This window comes from Bombus impatiens, unplaced genomic scaffold (genome assembly GCF_000188095.3).
Source record: "Bombus impatiens unplaced genomic scaffold, BIMP_2.2 scf_0739, whole genome shotgun sequence".
In the NCBI taxonomy this organism is placed as follows: domain Eukaryota; kingdom Metazoa; phylum Arthropoda; class Insecta; order Hymenoptera; family Apidae; genus Bombus; species Bombus impatiens.
In genome coordinates this window covers 509980-527906 of record NT_177158.1, presented here as the reverse complement: position 1 = coordinate 527906, position 17927 = coordinate 509980, and the positions used below count along the sequence as shown (strand labels likewise).

The following is a 17927-nucleotide window of genomic DNA, read 5'->3' as shown; positions in this document are numbered from 1 at the left end:
TAAATCCATTAAGGAGAACCAAGAAAATTGGCTTTCGACGGTGTACGGAGCGTGTCGTTAAGACTCAGTGAGACGTAAATTTTGATGCTGAATTTTTCTTCGAATCGATAGCTTCGGCAAAGGCACTAACCGGTCCGCGAATAAACGGTTCTCCTGCAATCCTCAGAATTTATTGACGCAAACGCGGTTCGGTAGATGCCATTTTCCTTCGATAAGTAATGCAACGATGTTATAAAGGACACTCATAACTTATTCCGACAAGTCCACTCGTAAAGGCGGAGAGACGCGGCCCAGCGGAAAAGGGAAATACAAGACGTGGAAATAAATAAAGGAAGCCGATCTAACGTGCTTACGGAGTAAGGTAACCGGTTTGAGATGGTTTAAAGCTGGGTCGCCCAGGGTCTGGGTTCAGGTGGTGTTGCAACCAATATCGTAAATCCAGATCGACTTTGAGAGAGAAAGAGAGAGAGAGAGGGGTTTTCTCACGCTCCCCCCTCCCCTTTACAACCGCTATGCCGCCTTCTTTTGCATCTGTGCAATATCTTCATAAAGTCGTCGATAGGATTATGAGGCAGCGGATTCTACATGAATTCTACGAATGGCCGCGCAAAGATGCTGTTGCATTCGATTCCGAACATCGCGCAAATTCGGTACGACGAACAATAACTCGCTCGTAGAATACTTTCCATATCTTTTACATATACTTCTGCATTGTTTCTTGTAAGTTCCATTCGTTCCTTCATGGTTATATAAGAGCTTTGGATAGACGCAGTGGGATCAGTGGAGAAGTAACATTTTATATTGGTTGAAATTGGAACGTATTCTTTTATCATCACAGTGACTCATGAAAGTATTTGAACACTTTACCACCGAATGCTTTTATAGATATATCATGTGTATTCTGCGATGTAAATACAAATTCAAATTACGCAACGGTGGATATTTTCTTAAAAACGTTTGAAACAAAATGTTGGAAAGAAATCGAAGAAACTGCAGTATCCTTCTGCTCTCCTGGAGAAAGGCAAACGTGGAAAAGCGTAGTTTTTGTTGCGAACCCGTCCATTTAGAAGTCAAGCTGTACCGAATAGAAGAAACGTGAAAACAATTTCACAAATCACAGAAATAGAAACGAATGCGTTATTTGCTATTGCACGATGACTATTGATTGATTGATTGATAGCGAGCACGCACCTTTGTTACGTTATTTTGATTAGCTGTTTCACTCGCTGCTCATTTATAGCACTTTGTTGAGAAAATATGTCGGGGATCAGCCGACATGGGCCTGGCATGTGACTTTGGTGTACTTTAATTTACTTTGAAATGTTTAAACTATTGCATTATCAAGCAAGTTTCAATTTATATGCATGTTTAGGAGAAATATAAATTTTTGCATTGATAACGACAAGTCTTTTAAGTTTGTTCGATCTTCTAGATTTTTTCGTTGTAAACTTTATCGCTCTTTAAACTTGTCGAAATAGATCTTCGGCGATTCTGATGAATTTTAATGGAATTACACTAGCCGGATTATTTATTGTTGTGTATTGTATCAAGAATCTTATTTATATAATATCTGATATATTTGATACGTATATAAGATTAAGTGATAGCGATGATTTTGATATAATCTATTTTGAAATCACTTTATGTTGTCACTTCAAACTTAATATTTGTAATAATACACAAGGTCGACCAATTTACTGTCCCAGTTCTTACAGCTATCGACAAAATATTTTGTTTCTTCGAGCAAAACTTTTATAAAGCTAGCAAACAAGAACGAAAGAAATATATGTATATTCAATCCATTCCAAGACACAAATTGATATATAAATGTTGCAAGTTTAATCATTTTTAGTATTATTATAGTAACAGATATATCGTAATAAATATATTGTATTATAAACGCTATCCGTTTCTGAATGCTTCCAAAATATATTTTTTACCGTACTAAGCAATCCATTAACAAGTCATTCAAAATTTTTTTCCGATTACTAATTACAACCACTAACTAGATATAAAAAAGATGTAAAAAATCTTGTTGATATCTTGTCTACTCATTTATTAACAGAAATTTCTCATTCCCTTGTACAACGCGAACAACGATGATTTAGCAAAAAAGAAAAAATGTAATATTTGGTATCGATTCGTCAAATTCAAACTACCAGAGAGTAACATTTAATATTTTATATCGCCCAATATTACTTCATACTCAATATTAACGAGAATTCCTTCAATTCTCGTTTCCAGACGAAAACGTGTATATTTTTCCATAGTACTGTGCGTATAACATTGAATATAATAATGCATACCGGTTGTTAAAAATCATTTCCCACGAAAACTGCTATTTCTGATGCATGTTGCAATATGACAAAAGTAATGGATGTTTCATCGATAAAAAGTTTACATTTTCCCGTAACAGATTTTCCAGCCAGCTAAAAAGTCTAGACACGGAAATTTCAAAGCTAGCGAACACAGAGGAACGGCGACGGTGGTTTTCTGAGCGCACGGAAGCGGCACGTACACCAACGAATCGTAGGCGTACTAGTGTAGGCCAGAGCAATTCCTGATATCGTGGCTGTCGATCAATCGATGCGTGGGTTTCAATAATCCAGCGGATTGTTATCGGTCCCACACATAAAACTCGGCCGGAATATCACACGACATTTCGATGATAACCGATCGAATTTTAATCGGGGACCTCGTCGAATTGGATAGCTGACGTGTGATCCTCTCGAAAATCCACGTAAAACGCGATATGCCAGAAATCAATCCCCGATGTGTCATCGTCGACTTTGGCCTTGCGCGTAGTATTATATAACGCTATACTATTCTCTATGTGTCGAATCAAAAACTTTCAAACAGTACATTGTGCCAGGCTTTTGTTTCGTCTGTTTCTCAATTTCCACGATATTTTGCCTTACTTTTCAACATCGTAAAATATCATAGATTCCATGATTCTTCGTAACGACAAGCCCAGCTTTTTATTAATTATATAACAAATAGGAATTTGTTATATAAAACGACACTGATACCGATTATATGAATGAAGTTGCCACCTTATATAATATAAATATGGAAACGCGTCCACGAGCAGTATAATACTTTTTACGAACTGTTTTCGATAATCTTGCGCAACAGCAATACAGTTGACGCAACGTTAAACGTTAATTAAAGAAAAGGAAAAAAAACAATCAATCTCTTGGTAAAGTATTTGGCCTGTTCCATTCCACTTCAGAGTGAAGAAAAACCTACTTGAATAATAGACGTAATTGATACGACCGGACACTGTAAATGTATTAGTGTCTACTTGATATAGATAGGAAAATTATTCTAATTTATCGAAAAAATTTGAAGAGAAAATTTTTATATAAAATAAATAAGCGAGTCGATTGATTAACTGGAAATGCTGCGTAGAAAAATGCGATGCGACGAAACGCGGGCGTCGGAACTTTAGAGATTCAGTTATTTACGAAGTTCATCGCGTTAGGCGACCGAAACCTGGGGGCAATCCAATGGCGAGTAATTAAAACTCGTGTTACTCGTCTGGTCGGCTAGAAGTGGCTTGGTCGTTGAAAGCGTTTCTAAACTGGCCGGTTTCGAGTTTGCGCCGCTGCGACTCTCGAACCAGGAGGAAAATTGTTTTCGGTCAAACGAAGCATTTATAAGCCGTAAAAAGCCCGCTGTCGCATTCGGAACGGACGATCTATTAAATTTTTATGAGCTTTTTGTCGGAAAGCCCGTGGTGCGTCTGACCTGTACGTTGAAAGCTGTCGTTCACCTCCCCTTTTAAGTTTGCACGGGCGAATTGCGTTGAAAAAAATATGGATTAGAAATCGAATGAAATACTATCTTTTGTTTCGCCCGTCGACGTTCTCAAACTTTCCGTTTCATTTGACCTCGCGAATCAAAAATGGCAAACAAATAGGAAAATTTCAAGCGTTTGTTAATCCCTTCAGTAGTACAACCAGACGCGTACTCAGACATTCAGCTTCAAGTTCAAATCATTTGAATTCACCGGATATTTTGAAGCGCGTTTCGAATCAGACAATTTAAATAACTAATTCGAGAAAACGAATTTCGTTGAATGTAAATGTAAAATATTTTTCGCCTAAACAATTGTGTAACCAAATTATCACTTTCGAGTTTCACGTTCGTAAATTTAAATGCACGTAGGAGAATTTAACGTTTTAGAATGGTCTTACAGTTGCAAGACGCGGTATACTAAATATCCAACGTTCAAATACGACTCAAAATCCGTTGAATTGCGAATATACGAGGTAACAAAGACGTTGGAACAGAAAAGGATGAAAAATTAAGAGAACAGAGAAGTAGACAGAGATGGAAAGAAGAGACGAGAATAGCGGAATAAAGAGAAGAACGCGCGTTCAACTCGGTTCGTAATGAACTTGTGAATATTTAGTAGAGTAATTGCCCTCGCTAAGCCTCTGGTACGACTACAGTTACAAGAGGTGTCCACAAAATTCGGAAGCAAAAGCAATATCAGTGCAGCACCTGTGCTCAGCCTTCGTTACATCATACGAGTACGTGTATCAGTTGGCCTTGGTCGTGTTGATAATTTGATTTCCTCAGGGATACCGGAGAATGACCGGCGACTACATCACAGCCTTATCTCTCTCTCTCTCCTCCTATTCTGCTCAACTACTACAAAAGATTTTGGTTGATTCGTCGTAATAGCCAGGTTGCCCCTTTCTACGAAAGAATTTCTTCAAATGGTTTTCGAAAAAGTTTTTCGATGGTTTTAGTTTAAATTCTAACGCCGGGTTTTACGTTCAAGGAACTTTCAGACGACGAAGACGATTCAATAGACTCAGTTTCCTTGAATCGCTTCTCGATAGAATTGACGAATTCCTTCTGACGAGTAGAACGTAGAGTAGCAAATTTGAGCTTTATGACATATCGAACTCTACTCGAAGAAAGTTGTGGTTGTAGTTCGTCAAGTTTTTCGTTGTAGCTAATATTTCGTGAGTTTCCGTTCCTCGCGAATTACCGCTGGCATAACAAATTTTTAATAAAATCTAATTTTATATTTTCTCTTCAGAGAAATAATCGTGTTAATCGTCTTTGTTATAGAACACGTTTAGAGAATACAGTTTCAATGGGGAAATTAGTGCTGCAGACAAAGAGACCATCTAAGAGAGCGATTAAAAAACGATAATCCAGTCGAATGAGAATTACCAGCCGTGTAATAAATGTACAAGTCTAAGGAGACATGCAACAAAGCTCCAATCTCTACGGGCAAGCCAAGCCTGAGCTTGCCTCCCTCGTGTCTCGTGCAAACGGAGGCCCTCGCGTTCTTTGCACGCCATCTGAGCGTTTTATAATCGGTATTCTTTCCTTTCTCCCTTGTTCCCTTTTCTTTTTTCCGCTTTGCCTCTTTGCCGAGTTCCTTGTACGCTCCCTACGTTGGAAAAATGTCTGGCTATTAATTTGATCTCACCTCCTGCCGCGAGTAGCAGCTTGACAGAACGTACCACCTAGCAAGACAGACAGCATAAATTAACCACCCGATCGTGCCTTTCGAATTTCCTTTGTTATATACCGCAGACAAAGCGAGACAGAAGAAAACAGAGAACGAAAGGTAAAAAAGAACGAAACGAGAACTTCCAAGGATTTAAACGAAACAACTAGGCGCAACAACTTCGAGCTGTGGCAACGGGTTTAAACGAACCTGACCCGGATCGTAAAACATTTTTCGTGTAGTTGAATGCAAATGTGAATGGAATAACGAGGAAGCTGTGTCACGCACTGAACATACATTATGCGAACAAACGGTATTGATGTATAATTGAAAAGTAAGCGTATTGCCGAAGCTTTCAGTTTTCGAAAGTGTTTGCTGCTCGTGGTTCTGACTATCAAGTTCGAGTTTTGGAATTATATAGAATAGAAATTAGTAGTTGTGTACATAGAACAACACTTTACCGATTTTAATGACAACGATTTCGAGATATGTTGCCAGAGTCAAAATTTGGAATTTAATTTCACCGACGCGTGTAACCGTCGCTCAAGTACCAAAGATAAATATATATAAAAATATTTCCAATACTACATGTTATATTTCTAGATTAAATGTATCTCTAAAATTATTTGTAAGCTTAGGACGAACTCTACGGTTGTATTCAGCTCAAATCATGTTAATTAATTGATCGAGTCATTTTCTAGATAAACTTACAAGCTTTTATACCTACGTTATGATATATGCTATTCGTCAAAGATTATAAGAAAAGGAAGCTTTAGATTTTTCATTGACATAATATTCCAAACAATACACATGCAAGATTGTCGACTCGACCATCGCTTATGGAAATGAAACATCCAATTCTTTGATCATTCACCTGAGAAATTTCAAAGCCTTGAGAAATTTTCTCGAAGCAGTGGAAACCTTGCGGATGAAATATCAACGAGCGTTCAGACAGGCGAGGCCAATGCGAACTAACCTAATTATTGGCTGGAATTTTTAAATACTCACAAACTACAGTGAATACAATCGTTTAATTTTTCTTAAGACAAGATGAAAGCTCTACATTGCACCGAAACAAAACTGATAAATCCTACAAAGTGTAATTTACTTGATTTCCGACAAGAGAAACACCGATCATATATTCTAGCGTTAGCATTAAGAAATTTTGAAAAAGTGAAATAGATTAATTTGACTTCCGAGAAACTCGGGTTACACCGCTTTCTAAGCGATCAACGATAAATTAAAATTAGATATATTCGCTATCTTAATACCTACTAGGGACATCGCGTGATTATTCCGGAACTTATAACTAGACTATCCAATCGGTTTTCAATTCGACACAGAATAGGTTCCATTAACATTTCTCGTGGCACGCTTTAAGGTCGGATTCATTTCGTCAAGTAATGGCGAAAAGCGGCAAAAGGAAGGCGGGAAATCGGCGAAAACGGTAAAGTAGTAGTGGGAAACTGTAGACGAGAGACGAGGCAGAGACGGCGAGAAAAAGAGCGGTTTGAAGGTAAAGGAATGTGCACGATGCTGGTAACCGGTAGCTGACTCGTACCGATAAGAAGTCTCGATTCGTTCGGTCGCTTCGTTCCTTCGTTCGTTCTCTTTCTCGTTCCTTTCTGGTCGGTCGTTCTCCTTTTTACATCGAGAATACGACATTAACTGACGGACGAGAACGCCGAGAAGCTCGGTACCGTTCGCCGATGTACGCGAGGAACGCGACAAACTCCTGGCAGCTGTATTGAGCGCCAAACGAAATAGGGAATTTAAGTGTCGCTGCTCTGATGAGATCTCTCTTTCTCTAGTTTCGTCTCCTTTTCACCGTTGCCCACTTTCCAGAGTAACAGCCCTCTTCCACCTTCTTCCGACTTCGTTCCCCGATTCGCCATCCTTCTCCTGTTTTGCACACGATACACGGCCAATCCCTGGAGAATTCGAAAGTCCTCCTGTAAGCCCCCTTTTCATCTGTTCCTCATCGTCTTCCGGCTCTGATCGCGTCTTCATCTTCCTTCCGCCCGTCTCCTTCGCCCAGTTTCCATCGATCGCGCCGATAATGTTGAATCGAGAACCGTTCCTCCACTTGCTCGCGGAAACGGCCCGACTTATTCATGAAAGGACGAGCGAGTTCGATAGATGTCGGCGAAGAGATTGAATTGTAAAGTCTCGGTCCTCCGTGCGAATAAACGAGCAACAACCGACCCGATGCAGTTCAGCTGAGGCTTGGAAACGTTTCACCCCCGCCCATACGACTTGTTATGATTAATAGCTGCAACTGAGAGAGCTCCGCGACACTCTTGCCGCGAAACTGATTTATACGAACGTTCACGAGCGAGTTCACGTAAAAGAAAAAAAAAAGACTGGGCCAGTTACTGGCGAATGTGTGCGGGGTGGAAAGAAACGTTCGAACAATTTGAAACGCTTCTTTGTTATTCTAAGTGGGTTGTCCGTTTTCATTTGAAATTCAAGGGGTAAGAACAAAGGATATGGATTTATTAGAATATCAAGTTTTAATACTCTAACGGGCTTAAACGATTTACTCGATTAATAAACCTGTTTATGAGTGTGTATGTATGTAAGTTTCTTTTCTAACTAAGGATAGAAGTTTTATCAGAATACTGGACGAATATGGAAATAAATGAAAGATAATCAATAAGAAGAACAAATATAATATAATATAAAATCTATTTTTACATAATGAAGTATACATCGTATTATATGAATAATAGGCAACTTAAAATATGCAAGTTGGCCATAATAATTAGAGTTTTTGAACATCAAACGAACAATTTAATGACTGCAGAAGTTCTTTTTCCCATTTCTATAAATTCTTTGTAATAACAAATTGCGTGATATTTATGAATACATAGCATTTAAATATTTTTAATATTTTTAAACCACATTTAAACAGTTCTACATCCTGGTTTTGGTCTGCAATCGACGTTAATTTTGTAGTTGCAAACTTGCTTGTCTTCATCGAAGTAAAGACCAGAAGGACATTCCATGGGCATTGGTGGGTCGGTCAGACAAACGAAGTAAGTGGTGCAGCTGCATGGGTGTCGAACCATTGTATGGTTTACATTTATATTGGTCTCACAGTCCAGTCTAACGGAATCATCGGAGCTTACATAGACCAAGTAGGCCATAAGTGCAATTACAATTGCAGCTAAAAAAAAGAAAATCAAAAAACAAGTCTGATAAATCGTTTCTCTACGAGATTCAAATCTTTGAAAGAATTATTTTCAGAAAATCAGTTTTACAATTGGTAGAAACACAAGGAACAGGTAGATTCTATTTGTAAAATAAGACTATTTCAGTCTTTGTTAAAACGGCCACGTGTCTATTAATATTGATACGAATCGGAAGAATTTAATCGTTACGTGATTAAGAATATGCAACAAGAAAATATACATAATATTTTAGAGAACTTTATAATAATTCAACACGGTTAGTATAACTAAGACAGCTCAGTTAATGTAGTTATACAGTATAGAACTAGTATAACTAACATCATAGTTGGTGTAGCAAACGGTTGCGATCTTAGGATAAGGATAATTTAATAGATTGATTACAGGTTCAATAACAATTGAAATAACCAAGTAGAATAATCAAGGGACTTTGTCTCCCTACTAGTTCAGATGACAGAGATTCTACTTTACTTTCTACAATTCTATTTTTATTCTCTTCAATAAGTAAATAAACCGAACGATCGAGATTCTGATTATTTCGAATTTATTTTTGCGTAGCAATTCAAATTTCAATTTCTCTTTCTTGCTAACATATCATCCAACAAGCTATTCGTAGATATTTAGTGAAGTAATTAGCTTACCTTTCATTTTGCTTTTCGAAAAAGATAATACGCTAATTGTCCAAACTCTGTATTGTCGTAGGCACAACTTGCCTGACCAAATTTCAGCTTCGCTTTATATACTCTATTGACCAATTAAATGTCGCTATCTATACACGATATTCGGATCTATGCTTTGTTGGATTTCGTTATCAATCAAGTCATGATAAACGCTATTGAAGTATAAGTAAGTTACCACGTCCGGAGATCGAAGATAAACTGATAAATTTGCGATCAATCTCTTCTTACTTCCAAGAAGATTCGTTATTTTTGAAATGTTAGTTCAGGAACTTTGTCCGTGAAAAAGTAACGTAGCGAGATCAATTTTCGATAATTCACTTCATCAGGAAAACAACACGATTTAGTGAATTTAATTGTATCGATGATAACGTAAAGTTCATACTCTTGCATTTTAATATTCGTGCTCGTGTGAGACGCGGTTACCTAACATTTAAACTAACAGTAAATTAATATTCTCCTCTACCAATAAACGTATTTATCGAAACACTCATTTTCTTTCACTTTCTACTTCTTGTGTTTTACATCTTGTTGTATTAAATCCGATAGATGTAAAGTTAGGATAACAAAAACCAAATAAATTGTTACATAGCGAAGAAAGAAGATCGTGAAAGAGAAATTGTGCATCCTCGATCAATTAGGTCGAAGGAAATTATACGTTAAAGGGTTAACCGGGTATTTAAAGAATTAATAAGCCGATTAATCACGTATTATACTCTGAAGAAATCTCTAAGAATAGGCATTCTCTTCGATACAGACGACTATTTTTGTAGAAACGAAGCAAAAATTTGGACGAGTGAAAACATTGAAAGAGAGATGTTACAAGAAATGCGTCTATATATATGAATTACAGGGGTGAGATGAGTGAGCGAGCAAGAGAGAGAGAAAGAGAGATAGATAGAGAGAGAGAGAGAGAGAAAGAACTTTGTCTGACATTCGGACAATGCCGGCGTGGTGCTGTCGCGTTCGGTTCCTGGTTATGGCGGGTGCACAATGCCTATTGTTGAGCAACCCACCATACAAATGTGTGTGCCAACGCTTCCACACAACGGACTGCTCCAGGTTCCTCATTTCGTCTCTCTGTTTCTCCTTAACGGCACACGCACGTAGCTTTTCCCTTATATTCTCTATGCACCATACCAGGTTTGCGTAACTCGTGGCTTTTGGCAAGGGCAATAAGATCCAACGAAACGCCGCGAAAAGAGACCGATATTGATTTCTTTTTTTCTTTTTTTTTTTTTTTGAACGGCCTGAAGGAAAGTCGCTAGGAAATGAGCCTCACGGATGAAACGGCATACTAGAATGCGTTGAATCTTGGATACGGTACAACGTAAACATGGATTTCATCTTCTCTGCTCGATCAAGAAAACCTTTTTGACACCTCAAAGAAAGATTTTAATGCATTTTCCGTCCATGAATACGCGAGCCGGATATTTCGCCGCTGCGACGGCTTCAATGTATTCCGTGTGTTTGGCTATGCAGCGAAAATGAAACGTATAATTAACGAAGCAGGATAATAATTTTGCCCTGATTTTTCGATATACGTGTGTAATGTACGATTATAGACGGTATAAAGGGTAAAAGTAACAATAACAAATTACCATACCGCGATTGAAGTGGACACGTAATTATAATGTATATATCCATTTAATAATAATATATGTGAAAGTAAAATAATATAAATTTGCGAATAATTTTGTTTGAAACTTGCGGAATATTTTTGCCAATTAGTTATTACCTATAGTTATTATAAATAACTGATATATCTCTCTTATATATTATTCGTTAACTAAGATCAATACAGATATATGAATTCTTTAAATAGATGAAGATATAATACATAATTATACATATGAATAAAATGTATATCATACAAGGAATAAAACAAAGACATATTCTTTATTCGAAACAGAAAGGAAATATTAATTTTGATTCATCAATGAATTAATACACAAAGGGTATTCATATTCATTTTATACTAACAATCAGAGAAATAAATTTAATTAAATTTAATTAAATAAGAGGTATCGCCTAATTTTATACAAGCTATTTCATAAATTATTTTTCTTCGTTTCTGTCTTTATACAGTTATACACATAATTCGTAATAGAAATATCAAGCCAAATTGTGCAACCATAATCTATCGTTTATCAGCAACGATAATTTATAAAACAAAATCAACTGTTTTGTCATTGTATTACTGGGTCGAATGAAATTGTTATCAATTATTTATTTCACATTAGGTCATCTTAAAAACAAGTATCATGTATGTTGACCATGAATGAGAGACTGCGTAATAGACAGTTACAAGCAAACACACGTGAAAAATGTGTAATTTGTCTACGTTTTATCGAGATTTTATAAAACATGAACTTAAGATGGTGATCGAAATTCAATTTTTTATTCTGCTACCTTTCCATAGCGAAAGTTTTAACATAAGTTAGTTGGTATAACGATAAAATTTTATTTTTGTTTTCTTTCTAATTTAATTTCATTATGTAATTATCGAAAATTTAATAAATGCACAAACATATACAGATACATTATCGTTAATAAACCTTGTTCGATTTGCGTGGAATTAATATATGTGACTTGCATCATGTATTATCGATCAGTAAATTTTGAAATCCCGAGAAAATTTGAAGAATAATAGAAGAAATGTATCAGGAAACTGAAGGTAACGATATTGATGATAATGGTATCGATAAGGCGACACTTTACGAAAATATTTTCTTACATCACCTAACGTACTACAGATAAGATTGTTGATAATGTTCTTTGATATTTAATCCATTTTGTACGTCAATCTCGAAGTGCATGTACAACGCAAAGCTATCGTATTTCTGGAACAAAAACGTAGTCTTAAATTTCCTAGTGTTCCTGTTTTGAAAGTTTCAAATTTACGCGGAAAAATAGCTACAGGCACCAAATCATTTTTTATATACATCTTCCAAAATTATTCATTTCTTTGCTTCATATTGAAGATTTTATTATTGTTTTTAGAATCTCAATAAACGTCATTCGAACAGACAGAACTGATATTTTTGGATGCAAGTGCATGTTATACTAATGTAATTGTCATACAGAGTTCTAAGTGAATTAAATTCTCGAATTATCATAAATTTCATAAATAAGTATGTAGACTGACGAAACATATTCGTTTATCTAATAAAAGAACTATGGAGTGACTTTTATTTATTTCTTCGTGTCTTTACGCTGTTGATTTTAATATGGATAAGTGTTTTTCCTACAGAACATTGTAACGCAATATGGACAGAAGATTGTGATTGAGGACATTGACAAAGAGTATGAAAATTGGTGTTTTCAATATAAAATATACTGTTGAAAAATATTTCAGGACATTAGTAGTAAGTGTAACATATTAATTATACATTTATACATATATTATACATAATATTCATTTTTAATTATAATTACGTATAATAATTAGAATTAAAATAATCTTGCAATAGAATAAACATCTTTACGTTACGAACTGTAATATAAATCGATAAAATAACTTTGACCAATTTTCTGAGTCTAATAATCCAGCGATATAGTATATCACGAAGGATTTATCAACCGAGTTTTAATCGAAATTATTTGCCAGCGAGTAATACTATTACAGCGGAAGGAATCGACGATATGACGATCAAACGAATCCGACGGGAAAGAGAAAAGAAAAGGGGTAAAAAGGGAAGAAAGTGGCAACTTCCTTAAGTTTCTGCCCGATCTCTGTACCATTTGAAATTCGAATTTAATCACACTTTATTGTCCGAAAGCACGCGAGGAATTCTTGATCGCGGAAAATCGCGGCGTATCTGCGTCCCATCTCCGTAACGAGATGTACGAAGTAACGAGGAAAGAATTCGGTTCGTTACGGGGTGGGATCGGGGAACCGAATCTGACCCCCAACCACTTTCAACCCCGTCTTCGTCTATCGCTGTGTCCATAATTTAAATTCAATCATTTGCAAATGTCGATCCATTTCGACTGTTACAGCAGATTGTTCGTACCGACACGTGGAACTTGGCTTCACCTCGAGAAATGAGACATTCCGACTAGAATGTGACTTGATCGTTGGAAATTCCTCCTGAGGATCTTAAGACAACGCGCGGCATTCTCAAATGGGAGAAAATCTGCAGAGAAAAGAAAAATCTGGAAATTTACATACGATGGTTACGGAAAGCATTTATACATCGTTGTCTTCATTATAGCACTTATTAATTAATTAAGTGTAATTATAAGTATCTTCGTATCGTGTAGTAGTACTTTTACTGGTTCGCAATTTTCAAATTATTTTTCTTCAGCTCATGACTCGGCTTTTTCTGTTCCTATATTGCATTTAAAAATTACGCATATAATTTACATTGCGCGAAAGATATAGTAATTTCTTGCCTTATCTTCGATTTAAAAGAATGGCATATAAAAGAGAGCAAACAAAGAAAAATATCATACGTTATCAACATGAAATTTTGAAAAATATTCAATAACTTTCTCAGTATTCCACTGAATAAATGGAACATTTGTTCCCTCCGTTCTTTGTTTCTTATCGAGGAATACTAACTTCTCTTACTTATTTACTTGAAAGCTCTTTAGCTTTCACGATACAAAATTAAACGGAGCGTACATATTTTCTGATATTTTCCGCTCGAATTTTATCTTTACACGTTTTATTCTATTGTCTATAATTAACGCTTAAATGCAACAACCATTTAAGTAAGTATAGAAGAAACACGTTAACAAGAATCTTCTCTTATCGAATGGAGATGAAGACTAGTTTAGTCAGAGAGTTTTGGATTTCATTCGTTCATTTCTTTGGACTTGTACACTTATTTGAAAATTTCCACAAGAAACAGATAATTGAAATACTTCTTTCGCAATTGGAGCCAAGCCATAGTTTCAAGGCGGCAGAGGATATACAAAAATTTCATTAAAAACTAGTATCATTGTGTATACAAATAAAAACATTATAAGTATCATTTCTAAACATAATTAATTGTTAATCTTTTAAGCGGGAGTGTACATGTATCATAGTCTTGTAGGCTCCCTTTTCAAAAGAACTTCTCAATTTCAAAGAAGAAAAATATTGCCAGTCTGGCGAGCAATCTAGAGTGCAGCTCGGAGAGTGAATGATTTCAGATAAAACAAGAAAAACTAAACGCACCTTGTCGTAATTTAACTCTGGTTCCTATGAACGAAGGGAAGCTGGCCACCGACACTGGTGGTTGGTGACACGAAAGAGGCAGCGAAAAGCTTCGACGAACATTTTGGGCGTAACGTTAACGTTCATATCTCGATTTTCCTGGTGCTCGCCGATTCGTATAGCAGAGGGAACGAGAGAAAAGCGTGGCAGGCATGCTCGCCATATTGGCATACACGCCGCCTGCGTTTTACGGCCGTATTCAGCGATTTTGCATATCGAGCACTCGGCCCTGTATGCGTGCAGGTATATGTGCGTGAATTGTAGTACATAGGGATGAGAAAGAGCGAATGAGATCACGAAGCGTGAGCATGATCACGAAGAAGATGAACGAAAGTATAGAGGAGCAGGAGGAGAAGGAGTAGAAGAGGACAGAAAAAGGGACACACACCATCGTTGTCCTTTCTAGAGCGGTGGCAGCGGAACTGCTGCAAGCCTATTCACCTTTTCCACACCGATTCACGTATATACGGCGATCGCAGACCTCCTTGAGAGCTCAATTTATCGCGAAACGGCCTCCGCCGCCAGTACAAAGTGAGCCGGCGCATGGAACGTACCAGCCTCCCTTCCAGTAAATTGTCATAATTGAATAACCAGCGAGATAAGCGAGCGTCGCTTTGACCGCCGTTGCTTTCCCTTCCTAACTCGCTAGCCGGCTTCATACGGGCCGATCCATTTAACCCTTGAGTGTCTCGAGTCCACTTGATACGCGATCCGTACTCCCCCCATTGTGTTTCCAGGCTCTGTGTTCGCTTTCATTTCCGCGAATCAGTCGATTAATCAATTTGCAACGCTCCCTCCTCGTTTAACATTGCCTCGGTGGATCTGCCTTTTTTCCTGTATCCCCCGTTTTGCCTGACTCGAGCCCATGCTACGCTGATCGCGTTCGGTTCCGTTAACGAGAGTATCTTTGAGCGCCGCGGGCGATTCGGGAATAGTTGAAGAGTTCGCAACGAGATTAGCGTCGTCGTATACGCTTTGTTCTTCGAGATAGCGTATCGACGCGTTTTTTCTTTTTTCCAATTCGATGCTGCTTTCTCTGTCCACTAACAGGTCATCGGCCAGCCAAAATTGACTGGTATTTGCAATTCGTTTGTTTCTGACACACAAGTTCTGCTGTAACGTAGCCTCGTTACTCTGGAGTGGTGTACATCATGGTTTTGTCTGATACCGATGCCTGTTGGTAGCAAAGCAGGTTAGAGAGTAATCGATGAATCGAGTCACAGCTGTTTAAATCGGAAAATGGATTAACTATACGCTAATCATGCAGAGTATCTCAGGAATCGTGGTACAATGGACAAGAGAGTGGATTCTACACGTACGAGTTTAGAATATAGGATAAGATTTTTTCATATCACGTTATCATTATTTGTGGAACGCGACACAAAAATAACGGCGGTTGATAAAACACTTAAATTAGTAAGAAACAGCGTTAATGTCCCAGACCGCCGTTGAACGACCGTGCAATGCTGTGCATGTCGATGAATGAAATTATGGAAATCCGTATTTGGTATTGTTCCACAACTTCCTCTAAAATTCTTCCATGCCGTTCCATTTCGCGTTATTAAAGCAGCATACAATAAGATTTAACGGACGCGCAACCATCTAAATACAGTTTTTCATTAATGATAGGTGGAATATGCAAAGGATGATTTTATTGTCCTTTTATGGCTTTTACACAAAATCACTGTAATCACAGACAATGGTTGCTGATACCATTCTGTTGAAAGGTACAAAACAAGAATCAACCGAAATATCTGACGGAGCTGAAAGGAGAAATTGGAACGGAATAAACGAGAAGAGGAAGCAGAGGTGCAGATATCGAGGGTGGCTTTAACGGCCTTTTGTTTGGTTAACTGCATTGCTTCCCAGCTCGCCGGTAATTGCCACAATGCGGGGCGAGGAATCAAAAAGAGAATAGCGATCCAGGAAATCAGAGAAAATGGTTAATCGAACGACAAGTCGATCCCTAATTTTCCTCTTGAGACACATTGCTTTGATTGCACTTTTTTTCTTCTTTCTTTTCCTCCTTTCTTTTAATCTTTCTTCTCTCTTTTCGTTTCTCTTTCTTCCTCCATTCCTTCTATGTTTCTTACATTTCTGAAATAGCAAAGAAATAATGGTAACGAGTATGTAACGGAAAATCTCCGAACGTTCAAAATTCTGTACTTCTATGATACGATCCTACTTTATATGAAAGTGCAGCTTTTAATGTAAATTCATATTTTTATAAACACGACTAAGGAAATGCATGGGAATTGTAATTTAGTGATATTTAAGAAAGAATATTATCATCGCAGATATTGTATCAACAAAGTGTATGGATAGTAAATTACTCATTATATTAATAAGACACGATACTTAATGAGACCATATTTAACTAACTACGTGTTCAAAATCACTATTCATGTTGTATACTAATTTATTACTGAGTGTATGTTTGCAGTACATGTCTCGTAACTTCTATGTGCATTTTTGGATTGGTTTCAAATTTTACCAATCTAATTACGTTAATTCCATCTCATTGCGTTAAAAAGTTTCATGTAAGACGCATAATACACATGTTCATGAAAATTCATTGTGTTAAGTGTTCAAATACTATGAATCATTATGTGTAGTGTATAGGAGTTTCAATAACCCGCAGGATATAATAAAACGTTTCCTGACCGCTTTATGTCTTCGACATCTTTGAAAATTGAAGCAAAAATTCTGTGGAAAATTGAAGGGAATATCTTTATCATTCCAGGCACGAACGAGCCTCACAGAAATTTGGATTGACCTTTCTAGCGTGGAACAATTCTTGGTTTTGCGGCGAACAAAAAGAACAGGAGATAGTAAAAATATTTGACCGCAGTGCCGTAAGATCTCTCTACGGCCATCTGATATTTATAAAGAATCGTATCTTACGAGGTCGCATTCGAGGAGTACAAAGGACGTTTAGCAAACCATCGAAGCGTTGCAAACATCGCCGACGCGTGGAATATGGTTCGATATCCTCTGACTATTCAGATGGAGGCAATCCTCTGCAACCTCCTCAGCAGCAGTAAGCTGTGACGACTCCTTGGCAAATCTTCCGCCCACATCGGGGCCTCGTACAGAACACTGGATCGAATCACTCCCTCGTACAGTCGACGAACTTCGACTCCGGCCCCGCCAATGTTTGGTAATAGGCCGCATAAGGCCGTATAATTCCGGTCAATGCTGGTGCAGGGTGACGGGGGCCCCACGAGAAGGTGAGGTGAGTAGTCTTGGCAGGTATGGGCCCACCAACTTCTCCGAAATCCTCCGCATCGGATCGGCAAGCTGACGAGGGCCAAAGCCAACCACCCAACTATAGGAGAATATCAGATCCATAGGGGTTTCCCAGGGCGTGGTCCTAC

The 17927-nt window shown here is 37.5% G+C and overlaps 1 protein-coding gene and 1 long non-coding RNA gene across 2 annotated transcripts in view; one reads left to right on the top strand and one right to left on the bottom strand.

The window, feature by feature from the left end:
* Positions 1–16898, top strand: part of LOC112213531 — a 304301-nt gene extending 287403 nt beyond the window's left edge. The window contains exon 3 of the long non-coding RNA XR_004462450.1: positions 13347–16898. This is a non-coding gene — a long non-coding RNA (uncharacterized LOC112213531). The remainder of the gene's footprint in view (positions 1–13346) is intronic.
* Positions 8133–9507, bottom strand: LOC100747858. The gene is made up of 2 exons (XM_012390228.3): positions 9309–9507; positions 8133–8645 (listed from the first exon to the last, which is right to left on the bottom strand). The coding sequence occupies exons 1-2, from the start codon at positions 9313–9315 to the stop codon at positions 8383–8385; spliced, it is 270 nt and encodes an 89-aa protein (XP_012245651.1). The 5' UTR covers positions 9316–9507; the 3' UTR covers positions 8133–8382.
* Positions 16899–17927: the final 1029 nt, after the last annotated feature.